Source organism: Taurulus bubalis (genome assembly GCF_910589615.1).
Source record: "Taurulus bubalis genome assembly, chromosome: 19".
Lineage (NCBI taxonomy): Eukaryota > Metazoa > Chordata > Actinopteri > Perciformes > Cottidae > Taurulus > Taurulus bubalis.
The window spans coordinates 13,499,432-13,517,791 of record NC_136607.1 but is presented as its reverse complement, the minus strand read 5'-3'; the positions used below and the strand labels follow the sequence as shown (position 1 = coordinate 13,517,791).

The window sequence follows — 18,360 nt, the reverse complement described above, 5'->3', positions numbered from 1 at the left end:
TGTGTTTTCGGTACAGTGAGGAAAAAGTGGCGGTGCCTGCTTGGGTGCACTCATTCCTGAGAAAATCCCGTTGATTTAACAAAAGAATATTAATAGTAATAATACCGTAATAATTAGCATTATTAATTAACTGTAGGAGTGTCATGAGAAGAGTCATTAGATAAAGTTGGAAATGTGTAGCTGACATAATGACGACAATGTTTATATTAGAACGATCAATGAAAGAAAGAAGAATAAATAAAATTGTATTGATAATTTCCCTACGGACAAGTTTTATAATTAAGCTTTGGAAAAAATAAATGTCTTGCTGTTAAACCTGCATATCTAGTGGCATAAGACCTCCGATTAAATTTGAGAAAGAAAACAAACCATTGGATGACTTTTCTTTACAATTTGTGACATAAACAAAAACGGAAAGCATCATATTAATGTTTTATCAGCTGTGTTTTACTCTTTTGAATGAAAAATGCAGTGCAGTGCATACAAATGATTTGCAGCAAAAACAATTAGCTGCGATGATATAACTCTGAGAAAGAAACCTGGCCACCTCACATGGCTGAATAATTATATACGAATAATATTAATATTTTCAGTGATTCGAGATAGTAAATTAGACACTTCCGAGGTGCAATGGCAGTAGAGATTCACCTCTTGAATCGTTCGTCATACACCAATGAACACATGTACATGTTCGTGTACTTTAGGAGTGTTCCGAAGAATTTACATCATCGTATCTGATTGGTCAAGAGATGCCTGTATTCGACTGATCCTCAAATAATTTTTTCTTCATTTCTTTTGCTCATTGATTCCTCCGTTTCATCTTTACATAGAAAAATGATAAAAACAACATTATTGACCGAGATGTCCTATCTCTTAGCTGTCGTGTCAGCAGAATAATAGACAGCATCTATTGTATGCAGGGTGTGTACTTGTGCATTTATGTGTGTGCGTATAGTTGCGGCGGTGTCTGTAGTACTGACAATGAGTGGAGATCGATAGAGAGAGACAGTTTCTTATCCTGCTTGATTTTTTTGTGGTTGTAAATCGAACTTTCAGTCCCAATTTCCTTTTCCCCATTGTAGCAATCACCAGACAGAAGGCAGAAGACAGTCTCAAGAGACGCAAACACTTGTTAAAGCGCTGTGAAACACCTGTTTCTACACTTCTCCCCAAGCTGATTTCGGAGCATGTTCATAAATTCTAAATATATCTGGCTCGATCCTTTATTTCATTCCCACATTTTGCTGTCACTGCCACGAATTGACTGAGATAGGTTGTCCAATTAAGCCTCGACTGAACTGTCAAACAGTCGACTATTCAGGGTCACCCCTAGAGTACTTACAGATTTTTGTTTTCAAACAGTAGTTTCAAGCAGCAAAAAGCTGACTTTACCTGAAAATGATGTGATCCAGTGAGAATAACATCAGTATAGCCTATTAGCAGTTTAATCATTAGGCTGAAGTCATTCTAGTCACTGGCCATGAGAAGACATGTGCATCCCAAACCGAGGGCGGCGTACCAAACAATCTTTTGAGAGTTACCGTTCCACCCCTACATTTTGTCCACAGTACTTAACAACAGTCCTTTCTCCATACAAAATATGCAATAAGCCGTATTGTTTTATGAGTGTTTGCCACCTATACAATGTGAGTTTCTTGTAAATATCTGTCATGAGAAGTATTTAACACATTTAAGTTTACAGTTGGTCTAAGCTTACAGTATATAAATAATAGTCTTCAGTCATTGGTTGGAGGTGAATGTTTGGTTGATTAGGGATGATCGAGCTTCTCTCCTAGCCCATGTTGGAGCGAAGGAAAATTAGTTTGTTCATCTCCTCAGAGGTTACCTGCTGCCTCCTCTTCATAGCCAGGCTCTGCTCGCAGACAGTCACACACTCATTGCGAATGCCCACAGCGGGCACAGCGAGGAGCCACATTGCCAGGCGAGAAAGCCGTGGGAACTTCTCATTCACTGCTGAGCTCCAGAACTGGAAGAGGTCAGGTGTGCCTTGGAGAAGAGGCTCAGCCAGGTATTGAAAAATCTCTTGTCTGACTTGGCTCTGACTCTCATCAGTACCAGACACTGTGCAAGATGTGGCGGACCCCCTTGAGAGGCCGCCATTGTTTCCCCCTCCCTCTATGCGGCTTATCTTAGGGGTTGGTGGGCCGTCAGTGTCCCGCTCTTCACCGCCTGATCCTCCACCACCAGTCATACCTCCATCCCTGGGTTCAGCAGCCATTTCGCATGCGCGGGAGATTATGTCTTCATGCTGGTAGGCCGGCACTGAGCACAGTTTGAGCTGCGGGTCGAGGACCATGGCTACCTGGTGGGCTCGTTCGACCTGGAGACAGACGAACATTACAATGACTGAGAGTTCCTCCGAAAACCAATTACTCATATGCATGCATCATATTTTAAGGCTCTCTTTAGAAGGACTGGGTATTTATCAATACTTTGGCGGTTGGCATCAAATGTCTGGTCAGATTTTCAAATAGTTCCTGGTATAAATCTAAACATTAACCTTTTAAGCCTATTGGCAAAAACCAAGGTATTTTTTAGGATTCTGCTCGAAATAGCATACCCAAACTAAAAAGGCTGTATCCCTGCAACCACAAGGGCTATTTGAATAATTTTGGTGTAATAATAAAAGGCAACCCATGTGAGCTTTTGTTCATATGTGTAAATATTAGTATATACACTCACCTAAAGGATTATTAGGAACACCATACTAATACTGTGTTTGACCCCCTTTCGCCTTCAGAACTGCCTTAATTCTACGTGGCATTGATTCAACAAGGTGCTGAAAGCATTCTTTAGAAATGTTGGCCCATATTGATAGGATAGCATCTTGCAGTTGATGGAGATTTGTGGGATGCACATCCAGGGCACGAAGCTCCCGTTCCACCACATCCCAAAGATGCTCTATTGGGTTGAGATCTGGTGACTTTGGGGGCCATTTTAGTACAGTGAACTCATCGTCATGTTCAAGAAACCAATTAGAAATGATTGGAGCTTTGTGACATGGTGCATTATCCTGCTGGAAGTAGCCATCAGAGGATGGATACATGATGGCCATAAAGGGATGGACATGGTCAGAAACAATGCTCAGGTAGGCCGTGGCATTTAAACGATGCCCAATTGGCATTAAGGGGCCTAAAGTGTGCCAAGAAAACATCCCCCACACCATTACGCCACCACCACCAGCCTGCACAGTTGTAACAAGGCATGATGGATCCATGTTCTCATTCTGTTAACGCCAAATTCTGACTCTACCATCTGAATGTCTCAACAGAAATCGAGACTCATCAGACCAGGCAACATTTTTCCAGTCTTCAACTGTCCAATTTTGGTGAGCTCTTGCAAATTGTAGCCTCTTTTTCCTATTTGTAGTGGAGATGAGTGGTACCCGGTGGGGTCTTCTGCTGTTGTAGCCCATCCGCCTTAAGGTTGTGCGTGTTGTGGCTTCACAAATGCTTTGCTGCATACCTCGGTTGTAACGAGTGGTTATTTTAGTCAAAGTTGCTCTTCTATCAGCTCGAATCAGTCGGCCCATTCTCCTCTGACCTCTAGCATCAACAAGGCATTTTCGACCACAGGACTGCCGCATACTGGATGTTTTTCCCTTTTTTTTTGATTAGATAATTGCATTAATGAGAAATTGAACCGATGTTCCTAATAATCCTTTAGGTGAGTGCATGTTACTGGTTAAGAGTAAATACAGATTGAAACACAGCAAAAATAGAAGTTTCAGGTCCACCTATAAAAAAAAAGCACTTTCAGGATGTTTATCTCTTTGAAATGATACTTCACTAAGGTCTAAAGCTCTCCCAAATCATAGCACAATATGTCTCTCTGCAAAGTTTGACTTTGAAAAAGTGAAGCAGAACAGAGTACAAAGAGAATTCAGGCGAGGTCTCCAAAATCTGTGCCATCTGTGCCATTTGAATTTTCTCATGTACCAAACATTATATTTTACTTGTATATTACCTATGGTGTTCAATACCCTTATATCAGTGTGGATTTACTGGGGAAAATTATTTTTTCTTTTTCTAATCAACAAAGGTAGGCAGCATTTGCTAACTGTAAAGCAATAAAGCGATGAATGTTGCTGTGTTCTTTGGTTTATATCTCGGTGATGCTTTGGAGAATACATTTGGAATCTGTGTGGAATTGTTTTGCTTTTTGCCATCTGTTTTTTTCTGATCGCGTCGAGCTACGGGTTGCTAGTTCCGGAAACATGCCGAGTGGGCTGACTCATGACAAAATTATGATTATATTTTAATAATTATTTTAGTTGGTGTTTGAGTTGTGTTGAAATTGCTGACTAATTATTGTAGCCCAGGTTCTCCTGTTTAATTCTAAACAAATAATTATATTTGCTCATGATTATTGTAATGTTTTACACAGTTTAACTTTCATGTGTAAAATTCAACCTATATAGGGGCCATGAGGCTTAAAAGTCAAGCAAAGTTCAATAATAAAGAATAAACTTGATGTAAGCAAAACCAGTTCAGTACCTTGAAGTTTTCCTTAAGTGCTTCGAGGAAGTAGTGGCATAGTTTGCTAGCCGTGCCAGTTCCAGCCTCTCCAGCTTTGGCCGTGAAAAACTTCTCCAAGCGAAGGTACACGGGCAGCACCTGCTGTAAGGTTGGCCTCCTCTGGCTGCTCAGCTCCAGAGCTGCCAAACGCAGAGGTGCAAGCAGACAAGACAGCGTACCAAGCAGATGCTTGTTGAGACCTTGGAGGAGTGGAGATGTGGTCTTACTGCGTCCATACGCCTCGCAAATCTGTTCAAAGTGGACATGGACCTGCAGAAGAGCTTCAGCCGTACTCTCCCAGCAAGGAGGGGTGGGGCATTGTGCAGGGTTGCCCTGTGTACCTTCCTCCGTTGTGCTTGTGGAAGTTTTGGTGCAATGTTCCTCACGAATGGACAGCGTGGAGGAGGCGGCGATTTCTCGGCACGTTGACAGAAGCTCAGCCAACTCGTGAAGACCTCGAGCCTGGAGGCTGCGCTTCCCAAGGACAGCCTGGACCACCGCGCCGAGTGAACACCCTGCGCATCGCAAGCATATCCTGCTCCGGCCACCACCGCCACCTAGTGGCGATCCCGCAAATCCGGCTGCCCACACTTTGGGCTCGGAGACATACACGGTGCGAATGTCCGACATCACAAACTCAGACAGCACATTCTGCACCCAGTGGTGAATCTGTTCGGGCCCTTCCCTCAGCTCCGCCTCCCTCACACCGAGCACATAGCGCTTCAGTCTCGACCCCTCCACCTGGTAGGCTGTGAGAACATAGCAAGCATCTGGGCCCGATGTCTGGGAGTGGCAGGTGACAGCGATGCCAAGTGAAGCATTGGAGCCCAGAGCACACGTGACTTTGACTTTGACTTGGTTGTACATGCGGGGCAGCTGACGCAGTGCCAAGGCACTCATGTTGCCAAATGCATCACGGGTGGAGTAGGCACCATGACGAGCACCCGTATCCACTAAGGTCTGTGCCAATTTCAGGAAGTCCTTGCTGTTGAGCACATTTAGCATGCTCAGATCTGAACACATTACCCGTAAGAGGCGCTCAGCCACCTGCTGTCGCTCCTTCTCAGGTAGTCCGTTATTCTCTGCCAGCACGGACAGCAGATGGATGGAAAACATAAGATACATAATTAGTGTTTATGTTTTTTTTTCTCGGTTATATTGGCAAAACATGCATACCATCTTGAAGGGAAAAGGAAATACAGAATCATACAAAAATAATTAAGACATGGCTGTAAAATGGGCTATAACCTGGCTTTGTTTTACAGACCAGATTCACTTTGAAACATATAAGCTACACATGGCATCACTGCAAAATCTTTCTCATGCAAATAAACATTCAATGCCTTGAGTGCAACAGAAATGGGGGCGGGGTCTGGTTTCTCAGCTAGAATCGAGCCAGAGGCTCCATAATAATTCCTTTCGACAATGTCCTAACCAAACAGTGGACATAGAGTCAAGGGCGATACAAACATGTTCATAGCCCGTTCATACAGTAACTCTAACAGTGTGAAATTAATTAAGTTGATTGCGGAACTTACGGCTGACTGTGTGGTTTCTCTGGGGGATACTTTGAGGTTGGATTTGTAGTTTAACTGAGGAATGGGCCTGAGACGGAGTGCCCCTCCAAAGCTGTTCTTGAGGACCGGAGGCTGAGGAGGTTTTGGGAGAGTCCCCTTTTGTGTGGTTTTCATTGTCCGCTGAGGAGATACAAACATGGAACATCGGGCAGAGGTGACAATATTGTATGGTTTTAATGAAGAATAGTGTATATTAAGTGTTTTACTGTGGAGAAAAATGTGAAGAAGAAAATTATGACACAAAATTAAACAAACAAAAGAATTGTCAGCAAAAGAAAAATGACAAAACTTGGCCTCCCTAAATCTTTCATTAACAAATTGTTCCTTCAAAACTAGATTTAAGTTTACACTTTTTTATTATTATTAATTTGTTTCCTGCCGCAGCGACAAGATTTGCAGGGTACGTCTTCAAATAAAGTCAGTCAATAATAATTCTGAAATCAGGGAACTAAAGGCAACGCCAAACATCATGTTAAATTATTTTAAGTTATATTATTACTGTGTGTTTTGTTTCCATTGGTGAAGCTTGGATAAGCTTAGTATTTTAAGAGTGGCCAGACGAAGGGAACGGACAGACGACATGATTCATCCATAAGAGGGTAAATAAACTGCCCTGAAGTCATTTATCAAGTAAAAATAACTAACATTTGGATAACAGCTTCTCAAATAAGGGTATTTGCTTGCCATCCTTGTTTTTTCATGCCACTAAACATTTCCTTTTTTTTGACAAAATAATTGTTCGTGCTTGTTGTCCTAAACTTTTTGTATCCATTTGATTTGTTTGTTATAAATTCACAGAACTAATGCTTTATTGTGTAAGACTAAACATGTATTGTGCAGGATGTTAGCCCAGAATCATTGAATCTTATTTTTTCCGGAGTAATATTGTTTGTTGCATGTAGATTTCTTCGCACATGACATAAACAATCCAGTCCCCACGAAGCCCACCCGCTGGGGGCTTGAGATTGGAATTTGTCTCCATTCCTGACATTTTACGGACTAAATTATTATTTAATTTAGAAAAATAATCAAAGGCCGATGCACTGTGTATATGGCTACATGTATAATGCACTCAAGCTTTTGCAACAACAAAAAATTTATCCAGCCGCCTCAGAACCAGATCTGCAACAACCCGGATTACAACAATGTATTCTTTGGAATTTTATATCCAAATGTTGTGTTCCTCAATAAACAATTATGGATTATGTTTGATCGCACTGCCTTTCACATGCATTGCAGCCACTGAGGGTGTGTTCACATTTTGTGTTTGTTTCCCTGTCGAGCTTAACATGCACTTGTAATAGTGGACTCACCAGCGTGGGACTGCATGTGCTCCAGCAGGTTGTTGTAGAACTGGAACTGGATGCCACAGGCACCACAAGTGTAGGGCTCTAAAAAATCACAAGGCCCAGAAGAGCGTTGACTCTTTGATGGAGGAGAAAATAAATACACTGTCCATCTACTAGCCTCTAATATCCCCTTTACATACGCTGGAAGTCAGTTCCACCAAGATCGTGCTGCTTTTGTGATTTTTGAAGCCCAAAGTGACTCAATTTGCAACAGCATTTCAGAACAATTGTGATGCAGTTTTTGTGTTAATTTGCAAGTATAATACTAATAATTGCAGCTTTGTTTAAATTTTGTATGGTGTGGCATCCTAGTGGGGTTTAAGGCGCTGGCCATGTAATCACAATGTCCCTGGTTTGAAAAGGCTTTGTTCCATGTCCCCGTTCCTCTCTCTCTATCTCTCCCCTCATCTGTCCTATCTAATAAAAGGCAACACAAACAACAAGAAAACATAATAAATAAAGGTTTACATGTTTAAACAAACCGTTTAAACAAAAAAATCAGCTTTTACTTGACCATCAAAAGAAAACTTGAAACATTATAGTCAGCCGATGTTAAATTGATTGCCAGTATTTCAAGACAAGAATATTTCTGAACGCAATGCAGACGATACGGCAACTTTTAACAATTCTGTTCAGACATGCCCGAGTGATAATGAGGCTAAATGCGGAAAATCTGTTTAATCACAAAGGATTATAGAGAAATTATTTGCACCAAACAATGACAGATTTTTTTTTAAATGGAAGGCTACCAGAAAAAAGGTGAAATGAGAAGAAAGCAACATACATATGTTCCGTTTTGAGCAGGAAGGTGGGGTTGGACTTACTCTGAGTTGTAGAGAAGTTGCTGGCCACCAGAGGGCTCGGAGTTCCTGTGGACAAGAGATGAGGGAGGGAGTTAAAACCACAGAGCGAGCCAACGGCTCTTTTCCCTTGCTTATTCAGTCAGTGCCTTTAGTGTTTAATGTTATTCTCTTAAATGGCCAGCACGATTTGCAATAAAATAGCAATTACTCTATATTTTAAGGATTTGGTGCCAAACATTATGAGAGCTCACAGAAATTTAGATAAGTGACTCATGACGATGTAAATTGTATACAACCAACTAAAATACAAGCCATTGCAAGCCAATGTTTACTTGTTTTGTAGCAGAACTGAAAACACTTTTCACCATTCGAGCAGAAATGATACATTTCCACACAAATACACTTAGATCCAAATAAAATAAGAGACTCAGTGCTCACCGCTTGAATTCTGCGAACTGTTTGTGTCAACCAGACTGGACTGAATTGCACTTTCCAGTTTCCGCCTGAATGGAATGTCTGCAAGTGAAAGCACAGGAGAAACACTGAGTGACATGATCATGCTAAAAAACGTGGGTAACATTCCTAATTCAAGCTGCAAACCCACACAGTTAAGTTGGAGCAAAGTCAACGACATGTTGTGTATAAATCTCAGTTTTAGTTTGTAGCATGTAAGGCTCTACCGCTAACCGCCTTGACAAAGGATCCAAATGTTCATATTACATTTAAATAGGGTTTTAATTCCTCCTCTTCGTTCCATCTTTTTGACCCACTTATAAGATGTGAGTGTGTGCCATGCTTTAAATAGTTATGGTAGAGCGCTTCTTGGCAGAAAGATGGAGACCACAAAATACAGTATCAGACGAGAGAAAAATCAATGATTTATGACAGCTGGAAAAAAGATTTACTGATGCCTGCATTGTTGACATTTGGCTATATATAATATATGAAAACAATAGTTTATAAAAAACAATCATTCGATTTAACTTTGCTTCAATCAACCAAAAATAATTTCATTTTAATGTGTTTGGGTGCTTGAGGCGATACAAAAAAAAAGACATAAGAAAATAAATACATTTAAATGTACCACTCAAAGTGTGTAATCGTAAAAAGTGGCAATTCACTAGAGGCTAATAGTTTCCAGCAGGGTTTCCACAAATACAGTAGCAAGGTGACCCAGAACCCGACACGGCAACCAATCTTTTAGGGTTCTCTTAAATCCTTTTTCCACCGGCTCGGTGTAACACACTTCAGCCGTAGTGGGGCATGCTCTTATGAATTCCTAACAAACCCTCAGAGCAGGACTGCGATGTTATTATGACGGCCCCGGTCCTCAAACCCAACTATGCCAAAATCGAAGTAAACCGACAGGCTGCACTTTAAAAAATACATTATTCAACAGTCCAGGCGAAAGGTGTTTGGCTTCTGATCAAGTTTGGGAGATAGTTTTGCCTTTTTATTTATTTCCAACAATACTATAATGTGTCATGTTGACACCCTCAGCCAAAAAACATTAAAGTTGTACTTTATTGTATAAATGACTATGATGCATTGTTCAGTGCATGATGATGAGCCTTGATTATCAAATTTATCCGACGCGTGTGTGTGTGTGTGTGTGTGTTGAGATAATAAGCATTCTGATTTGCATCATGCAATCAATTAACAAAACAACAACAAAAATGTAGGATAAAACAAAATGCTTACTTTTTATCTTACCAGTTTGGCTGTGGCCAAATTTACTCATATCCATGCTTCCACATTCCTGTACCCGTGATGTCTTCAAATCAAAGGAGCCTAAATCAAGATAGATTCTCAGAGTCAATTGTAGTCCAATGCTGCAACTTACATTGGCATGGCTTTCAGCAGTAATTAACCGGCTCACCCATTGGCGTGTGAAGAGCAACATGCTCCTGGTATGGGTTAAAATACTTGTACTGCTTCCCACAGAACTCACAAACATAGCTTCCAGTTTCTGCAGGACAAGAGAAGACACAATCAAACACTGTTTTCATACAAATCCATGCGAGTGGTAAAACCTGTATCATATCAATTAAGGTCCAATTGGTTGGATTAATGTGTCAAATTTATTAAAAAAGGGACAGAATAATTGTGTTAATCATGTCTTATTTCACCAAGGAGGAGCCAAAAACAAGAGGTCCAAATAAGAAAACGAAGGAGCCGGTGATTTTGACTATCTTTTCCCAGACTTTAGCAATACCTCAATATTAGAGAACAAAAAGGTCAAATAAAGAGGTCTCCCTACATTGTGTGTGGAGTTTCACGCAATCTCCCCTAATCAGGAGGAGTCATCAGTGCAGTGACAAGTGCAGGCTTCCCACCTGTGAACACTGCCAATTGTGTTTGAGGGGACGAGCGCTGCACTCGGTAGAACCCGCTGTCTCTGCAGAGGTGGGCGGGTGCTTTTTCCCTTGAAGAGGACTTTTGGACTCATGTTCTGAAACCTTTCCAGTGTAGAGATGGCTCATAAGCTTACTGTTGTATTACTAACATGGATCATCACCATGACTTCATGTCGTTCATTACAAACTGCGTCCAATACGCTGAAATGGACTTCAACCTGTCAAATGTACTCCATGTTAAGAAAAATCAAACGAATGATGGATGCACCGAGAATCAGTTTAGGATTTGAATGCCAACTCGGCGAATACGAAGGTAAAATCTAATTTCTTTCATGAACATAACTTGTCAGTGTCTTTAACATAAATCTTCAACATTAATACATACATATATATGTACTAATGTATATAGTATATATAAGCAGTTTTATCTCCAATTGGGCAGAAATACTAGGTTTAAACACAACGAATAGACATAATAGAATGAAAAGCTGAGCAGCATTCAAATGTTGATTGTTAGAATTAAAATAAAAAGATTAAGCTTTGAACTATTCTGTACATTTAAAAATATCAATATAAGTTTAGATTATTATTATTTGCATTACTTTTGATACAGCCCAACATATATGTTGAATGTCTAATGAAATATTACCTACAAAAAAGTTAAATAATAAAAACATTTTTTTTAAAGGGTTACGGTGACAAATGATCCCAATCTCATCCATATCTTCTGGACAAGAGCTACAATTTCCCGCCTAAGCTACTGTATCAACAGTGCATTTTTTTATTTTGTCTTGCCATCTGTGGAAAAAAAGTGCATCAAACAGTCTTACTTGGTCCAATTTTCTGGTAGGGTTCAACTGGCTCCTCCTCTTTAAGGCCATCCACAGGTAACACGACCTGTTCATATGGATCTGAGAGGGATTGGGAAGGGAGGCGAGGACGAAATGGGCAATTAGTTTGAGTGGTAAGGGCATCCGACTGTTTACTTACATATTTATACATTTTCTACATCACTTGCACTTACCAACGACTTTACATGGAGTGAAACTCTGTAGTTAAGTTCTAGTAAGAAGGGAATAATATATCATTTTGTCAAATTACAACTAAACTACACTTAACCTGGGACATACTAGTGTTAGTCCAATGCTCATTTTTTTCTTAAAAAAAGCTCCACATTTTTCTGATCTACTCCTCTTTACTATGCTACTCAGCTTGTGTTGCTGCTGCAGGAAGTAGAGACTCTGCTGCAAGGGGACAGTGTGAAATGGGAACTCCACTGACAAATGGCTTTTCAAGTCTTTGAGTTTCAAAGAAAAAATAAATTGTCATGCAAATTGTCCAAAAACTCTTGGTTACCATCAACTGCATGCAGGTCACGGTGCTCCTGGAAGCAGCTGTAGTATTTATACTTCTTGCCACAGATGTCACAGGAGTAACGGAAGCTATCTGCAGATGATATATGAGATAGAGAGACACCAGCATTGTTTATAAAGATAATGGATATTTTGTGGATGACTGAATCCAAAACTCAAAAGTGGTTTAAGTAATAACCTAATAATAAAAACAGCAAAACTTTGGTTTGGTGCCTAGTTTGCAATACAGGAGAGATGGGAGGAAGTAATACATGACACACGTAAGGAGCCAATTGCTGGTACAGTGCATACACTTTAACCACAACCCCAAAACACAGTAATTTAAAATGTTCAGAGCAGCACCTTGTACCACAAGGTGTTCCAATAGCTTTTCTCATTTCATTTGCAGAAATGTATTTTATTGTAGCATAGACAGAGGGCCAGAGTTCTGTGTAAAGTAAATTCTGCGTCAAAAAATTGATCAACAAACCATAGGATTAAAATACATAGGAAAAGCTTTGATTGCACCGAGACAGAAAAGCAGAGGGAGGCTAAGTGGAATTAGATAAACAAAACAAATAGGCAGATGAATGCCAGGGAAAGTGATAGAAAAAGTAATAACGATTTGATTATTTTTGAGTGACATCTCCACCGATCAAAAAAATATATACAAAATTCTGTCTGAAGCCAATCTGTTGCATGAACAGCATGACATAAAGCAACTGGAAGACAAAATCAATTTCTAACCTCCTTCCTCCCGTTTGTTCAGGTTTAGTCTTCTCTCCATAATAATGTGCCTGACTGATGTTTCAGTCAGGCACATTAAAAGTTACATGATTCAAGTTGCAATATGTTTATGTGTACTACGCTGAATAACATCAGACATACAGTATAAAATGTTTCAGTGACATCAAAAATTGCATCCAGTAGTAAAGCTTTTCTTAATAAAAACATTTGCGAATCAATGGTTTACATGGTTTACTATGGGTAGAAACCATCGCACACTCAGTGTGACATAAATGTATTAAAGTCCACGTGAACACAATCTGGGTCATATTCACAAAATGAGGATAAGACGCGTCTCGACTGCAGGTCAGATGCACTGGCTGCACTAAAGCATACATTGTATTGGATCGAGATGACTGAGCCGAGTCATTAATCCGCTAATAACAGCCAATCCACACACACTCATCTGTCTTCAAAGGAGCAAGATATACTTGTTTGGTAATGGTTGGTCAGTGGTTTCTTAAGATCAATCTAAAGAACCTATCATGGTCAAGCACAGTTAGTTTCTGATCAAATCAAAGGCAGTTTTGTAACTGTAACAGTATATATCTGGGTCAAGAGGAACCCCGGACATATATTGCTGGACTAATAAATTAGGAAAGCAAGACTTCTCAAGGTATCCTTAAATTACATTTATCCATTAGGAATGTGCTCCTGTGTGTGTGTGTGTGTGTGTGTGTGTGTGTGTGTGTGTGTGTGTGTGTGTGTGTGTGTGTGTGTGTGTGTGTGTGTGTGTGTGTGTGTGTGTGTAGGGGTCAGTCAGAAAAGTCCACACACTTGAGTTAAACGTTTGGATTCCTTTAATTTTCCCTGAATTGGCAACAAGGAAATATAGCTACAAGTGATTATTAGGGTGCCAAACTGTAATTGCATTTATAACACCTCAAGGCTCCAATACTATGCATATTCTATAAATATAAATTGGTGTGATTAAAACCGTTTTCCACAAATTAGTGGGTTCCTGGCGTTTGTCAATGTAATTAAAGCTCACATAACATAATTGCTCCAAGCATAAGTGAGGACACATTCTGATTAAATCGATAACACAGTAACAACATAGATAATTGGTTACGGATGCATGATCCTAAAAGGCTGGACTCGTGTCTTTACTGTGATGTTTCTGTGTACTGGCTTTAGTACACGCACACACACACACACACACACACACACACACACACACACACACACACACACACACACACACACACACACACACACACACACACACACACACACACACACAGAGAGAGAGAGAAACCAAGGACAGTTGGTGCTCATTCTAATGCAAACAAACTACTTTCCCCTTTAAAAAACAAGTTCTGAGCCCAAGATATGACAACCTTGAACCTCAACGTCGTTGCAATAAAGAAATCAAGCAATTGACTTGCCCGCTGCTTTTGATGGATGACTATAAAATATTTCAGAAAACAGTAACACTAAAACCATGACATATAGTTCACATTTAAATGCCAGAAGACAGTTTGCATTTTGCACAGAACTGAAAAATACAGAATCCATTTTACAGTTGATTTCACAATGAATATCACAGGGCTATGTGTCGGAATACCCAATGCAAGGACATCTGGCAAGTTTCTGCATTGGCCAATCAGATATGAGAAAGGGATAGATAACATTCAAGAATTGTAAAATCTTATCTCATAGTTTAAGTATTATAAACCTCTAATCACTCTTTTGGTGTCTCGTTATTTAAATAGAATCACAATTAATGATTAAAAACTTGACTTTCTGGATCACTGGTACCTGAAGCAATACCCCTCCAACCTCTAGTTTTATTTATTTTATATAGGGCTGTTTTTGATCTAAACTCCCACTCGGTCAGAACTACAGAAAGTTGGTTTAAGCCGGGCTCCCAAAATACTCTCTTCAACTCCAAGAAGTCCACAACACTAGAGCCTGTGTCATTTCCTGCTTTTCAAAATGATCCTTCAGCAGAGGGATACTTTACAAGCCATACTAGCTGGAAAAATCCAGGCTTATTATCAGCTGGCCTGGCGTCATTTTCCTCAGTAGTTTTTTTAACATGCAGACTGGCAATGATCCAGAGTAAGTTGCTATAGTAACCAATCATTAAGAACAAGTCTTGTGTTAAGCAGGCTTAAATCCAAGGTTACAGTACTGCCATATTGTAACTGTGCTGCCTTTAACTTATTTTGCTCATTAATATGGAGAATTTTCTTTTTTTATACGGAAACCAGTCTATCTATAATAAACTATTTACAATTTGCCTCTTGTTTGATCTTTACTTGTTGCCCCATTCTTGCACTTCTTGCAAGTTATATAAAAAAATGCCCTTATAAATTGTTGTAACAGTCATTGTCAAATCAAGTATAAGGCCTACATATGTGGCGTCAACCAAAAATGCTTTACAGCACCCGCCATTCTCTTAAGAATTTTATCTATCAGGTTGTTTAGTTTTTTCGCCAGGCAGCTTCTCTGGCCTACTTATTAACACTGTCACAGAACTTTTGGTTACACTGCGTTTGTATTCTTCACAGAGCTAAAAAATAAAATTGCAGTTCTGTCTGCATCAAAATGAATGCTCTTTCTTTTCTCCCTGCCATGATGATAGTGCTGCCTTTAAGTGATGTGCACATTCACGTTATGATTGCTGAGAATGAGTGTAGGAAGCTTTATAAATAACTCTCAAGTACTACTCTGAGGTAGAGTATTTTTAGTCCTAATCAAACTTCCACCATGATTCCTGGGAGTGATTTTAAGATGGCTGATAAACACAGGCCCTGTGAGCTGATATACAATGCAATTAAAAAGAGCAACATCCCTAAAACATGCCGGCCAGCGTTAACATTGTATGTGCAGTTTCGGGTTTACTTCACTGAAATTTAAGGAACTGATTTTGTCAGACAAAATATCATTGTGAAAATCAGAACATTGTATCCAAACATGAGAGAAATGTTGAGGTAAAGTTGGATGTTGCCTTATAGGTACCTGGTATTAGGATGTCACCTATGGGAAGGCGGCTACAGTGAGGAGACAAGACTGATGGGAGAGAGGGAGGGGGACAATGAGGGTAAATATTATGGCTTTTAGCCAGCTAAAGTCACATAGAGACAACGCTATCAGTTATACGTCGTGGTGGATTGTTTTTAGTCAGCTTTATGAAAATCTTTAAGATATCTAGTAAAACAACATCATGTCTGCTAAATGAGCCAGGTATGAAATAAACAACAGCTTGTGCCGGCATGCTTATTAACTTGTTCACTGGATGAGTGTGGAAAAGTGTACTCACTGTTGGGTGTCTGGGGTACGCCATCTGCAACCATGTTATCTGATTCTATAGTGGATAAAAACACGAGGGGGAGAAGTCAGTCTAAAAGGAATCTGTGAAAAGATGGATGTGCTAAAATTGCTATCTCACATTTAACAATTCAGAGGCCGAAATGATCAAATATATTAACCAAATACAATCCCTTGCCAAAACAGGACTTGCATGACTCAATTAGAGGAAGTAAATCTTTTTGTGGACCATTCTGTCAAGAGAGAAACAACGCAGCGAGCAGTAACTTAATATTTGGCTTTTTCATAAAGACAGTACATGTGTAAAAAATGAAAAAAGCTTCTTACCTCTGTGTGCCCTGACGTGTGTCTGAAAGCAGTTATAATACTTGTACTTCTTCCCACATACCCCACATACATAGGAACCTGCATGAGAATTCAAAACAATATCAGAAACACACTCACAAAATGATCAGGAGCACACACATTGTATTGTTTGTTTCAAATGTGAGATCAGAGTTCTATCATGTTCCTAGTAATCCCCAACTAATGTGATTATATATATATCTGCCAATTACTACTCTGAGTACACCCAAAATATTATCAATAATCAGTTAATGTCACTTTCCACAAAATGTTTAAATTAAAACTAAATTGTAAAAAGCTGAGACCTTTTCTCAGCTTTTGTCTAAAATCTGATTGATTATTTGAAATAATAATATATATAATATAATATGAAAGTTTGGTAACAAGGCCCTAATTTAATGTTTTGGGAGGTTGTTTTATTATGGTGTCCTTCTCATTTATATACTGTGAATGAGGGTACACTTAATACTAGAAAGAAATAACCTCTGAGATAACCTCTGTGAAATAAGTATTGCTGGCTTGTTGTATTATCTGCAATAGTTTTAGCTAAGTGTACCTTATAAACTGGCAACTGAAAGTACATTTTGTGCATTTGTGCAAATGCAGGGCAGACTCAAATATGAGCAAAGCATGGGAAACCTTCTTAAAAAACGACTTGCTCACCCGAATAACAAAACAAAATGTTTTTGTCATTTACCCGATGCTACAGTTTGTAGCTATGCGATAGGATTGGTTTAATTCATCCAAGTTCTGAGAGATCAGTCTTTCAGATGGAAATATAATACTAAATACAACATAAAATGGAGGTGAATAGAATTCCAATTGTGCTCACAGGATTGGGAAATTACAATTTAAATATTCAACCACAACAACTTACTATAGGGGGCATTTCTTCTGTAGAAAGTACTTCCAATAGTGGATTATCCTGAGTAACAGAGACTTTGTTTTCTGAAAAGCTGCTGCTATGAATTTATTAAAATGTCCTTTTTAAATGCTGTGCACTCTGTTTGTGATTTTTTGTCAGTCAGGAAGCAAAGTCAGGGTCAAGAGACACCAGACAAGATTGCAGTCAGGAAATGCATGTATACATCCATATGTATATTCACACACCTATGCATGAGTCTGTGCTCTTCGTTGGAGGAGGAGTACCAAGGGCAAACATACCCTCGGTCTGAGTTCTACGGGATCCACCTCCACTTGCTCCTCCATCATTTCCTCCAATGACAACACAGATCTCAGCAGGGTTGGCATCACCCACTTTCCCGTTACTCGTCTCTGAGATCCCGGGCTCTTTCTTTATTGTGACAGTTGGTGGACTAGAACTCTTGGACTTTGGGACTAAGGTTGGCGAGGGACCATCTGTGGCCGCACTCCCACCGTCCGCCTGCTCCTTCCCAGGATTGGGTGCCTGGTGTGCACTCATGACTCCACCGCCTCTGAGCCTGCGCTTCTTTACAAGGGGAAACAACAGAGAGATAGACAAAGACTTCACTTTACTGTGCTGTAGCAGTATACATTCTTGATTCAGCATTGACTTCTCGCCCAACATATAGCATCAATGCACAACATCAGAACTGACAGGAGAAACGGATGTGTTGTTTGGAAACCAAAAAGGTTGTCTCGATAGCAGCTTTGATTTGTTCCTACCTAGGTACCTAGTTAATGCAAGCTGAACATCACAAGCAGTAGCCTGCATCCGACAACTATTGAAAGATGAAAAAAAAAACTGAGACAACCACCCCTCTTTTTCTAAATACAGTCAAGAGACGTGTGAGCTCAAATGCACAAGAGCCACCACCTGTAATTTATCCGTGACAGTGTTATTTTGAGAACAGACAAAAAAACAGACAACATTTTCTTGTTAGAACAGAACGGCTTAACTGTTCATAAGTGCCTTTTGATGGCATGAATTTCACAATTGTGTGCCCCAATTTCAAAAGTATCCAAATTACACAACTTGCCACTTCAGGACAAGGC

The 18,360-nt window shown here is 39.8% G+C and overlaps 1 protein-coding gene across 1 annotated transcript; it reads right to left on the bottom strand.

The window, feature by feature from the left end:
- Positions 1-1,792: 1,792 nt before the first annotated feature.
- znf618 (zinc finger protein 618) lies at positions 1,793-17,806 on the bottom strand (the record flags this gene model as incomplete). The annotated part of the gene is made up of 14 exons (XM_079234942.1): positions 1,793-2,341; positions 4,518-5,620; positions 6,077-6,235; positions 7,429-7,506; positions 8,289-8,333; positions 8,706-8,783; positions 9,969-10,058; positions 10,147-10,236; positions 11,455-11,535; positions 11,981-12,070; positions 15,730-15,780; positions 16,031-16,075; positions 16,366-16,443; positions 17,494-17,806. 14 exons carry the CDS (start codon positions 17,804-17,806, stop codon positions 1,793-1,795), a joined length of 2,850 nt encoding a protein of 949 aa, XP_079091068.1.
- Between the last annotated feature and the right edge of the window lie 554 nt (positions 17,807-18,360).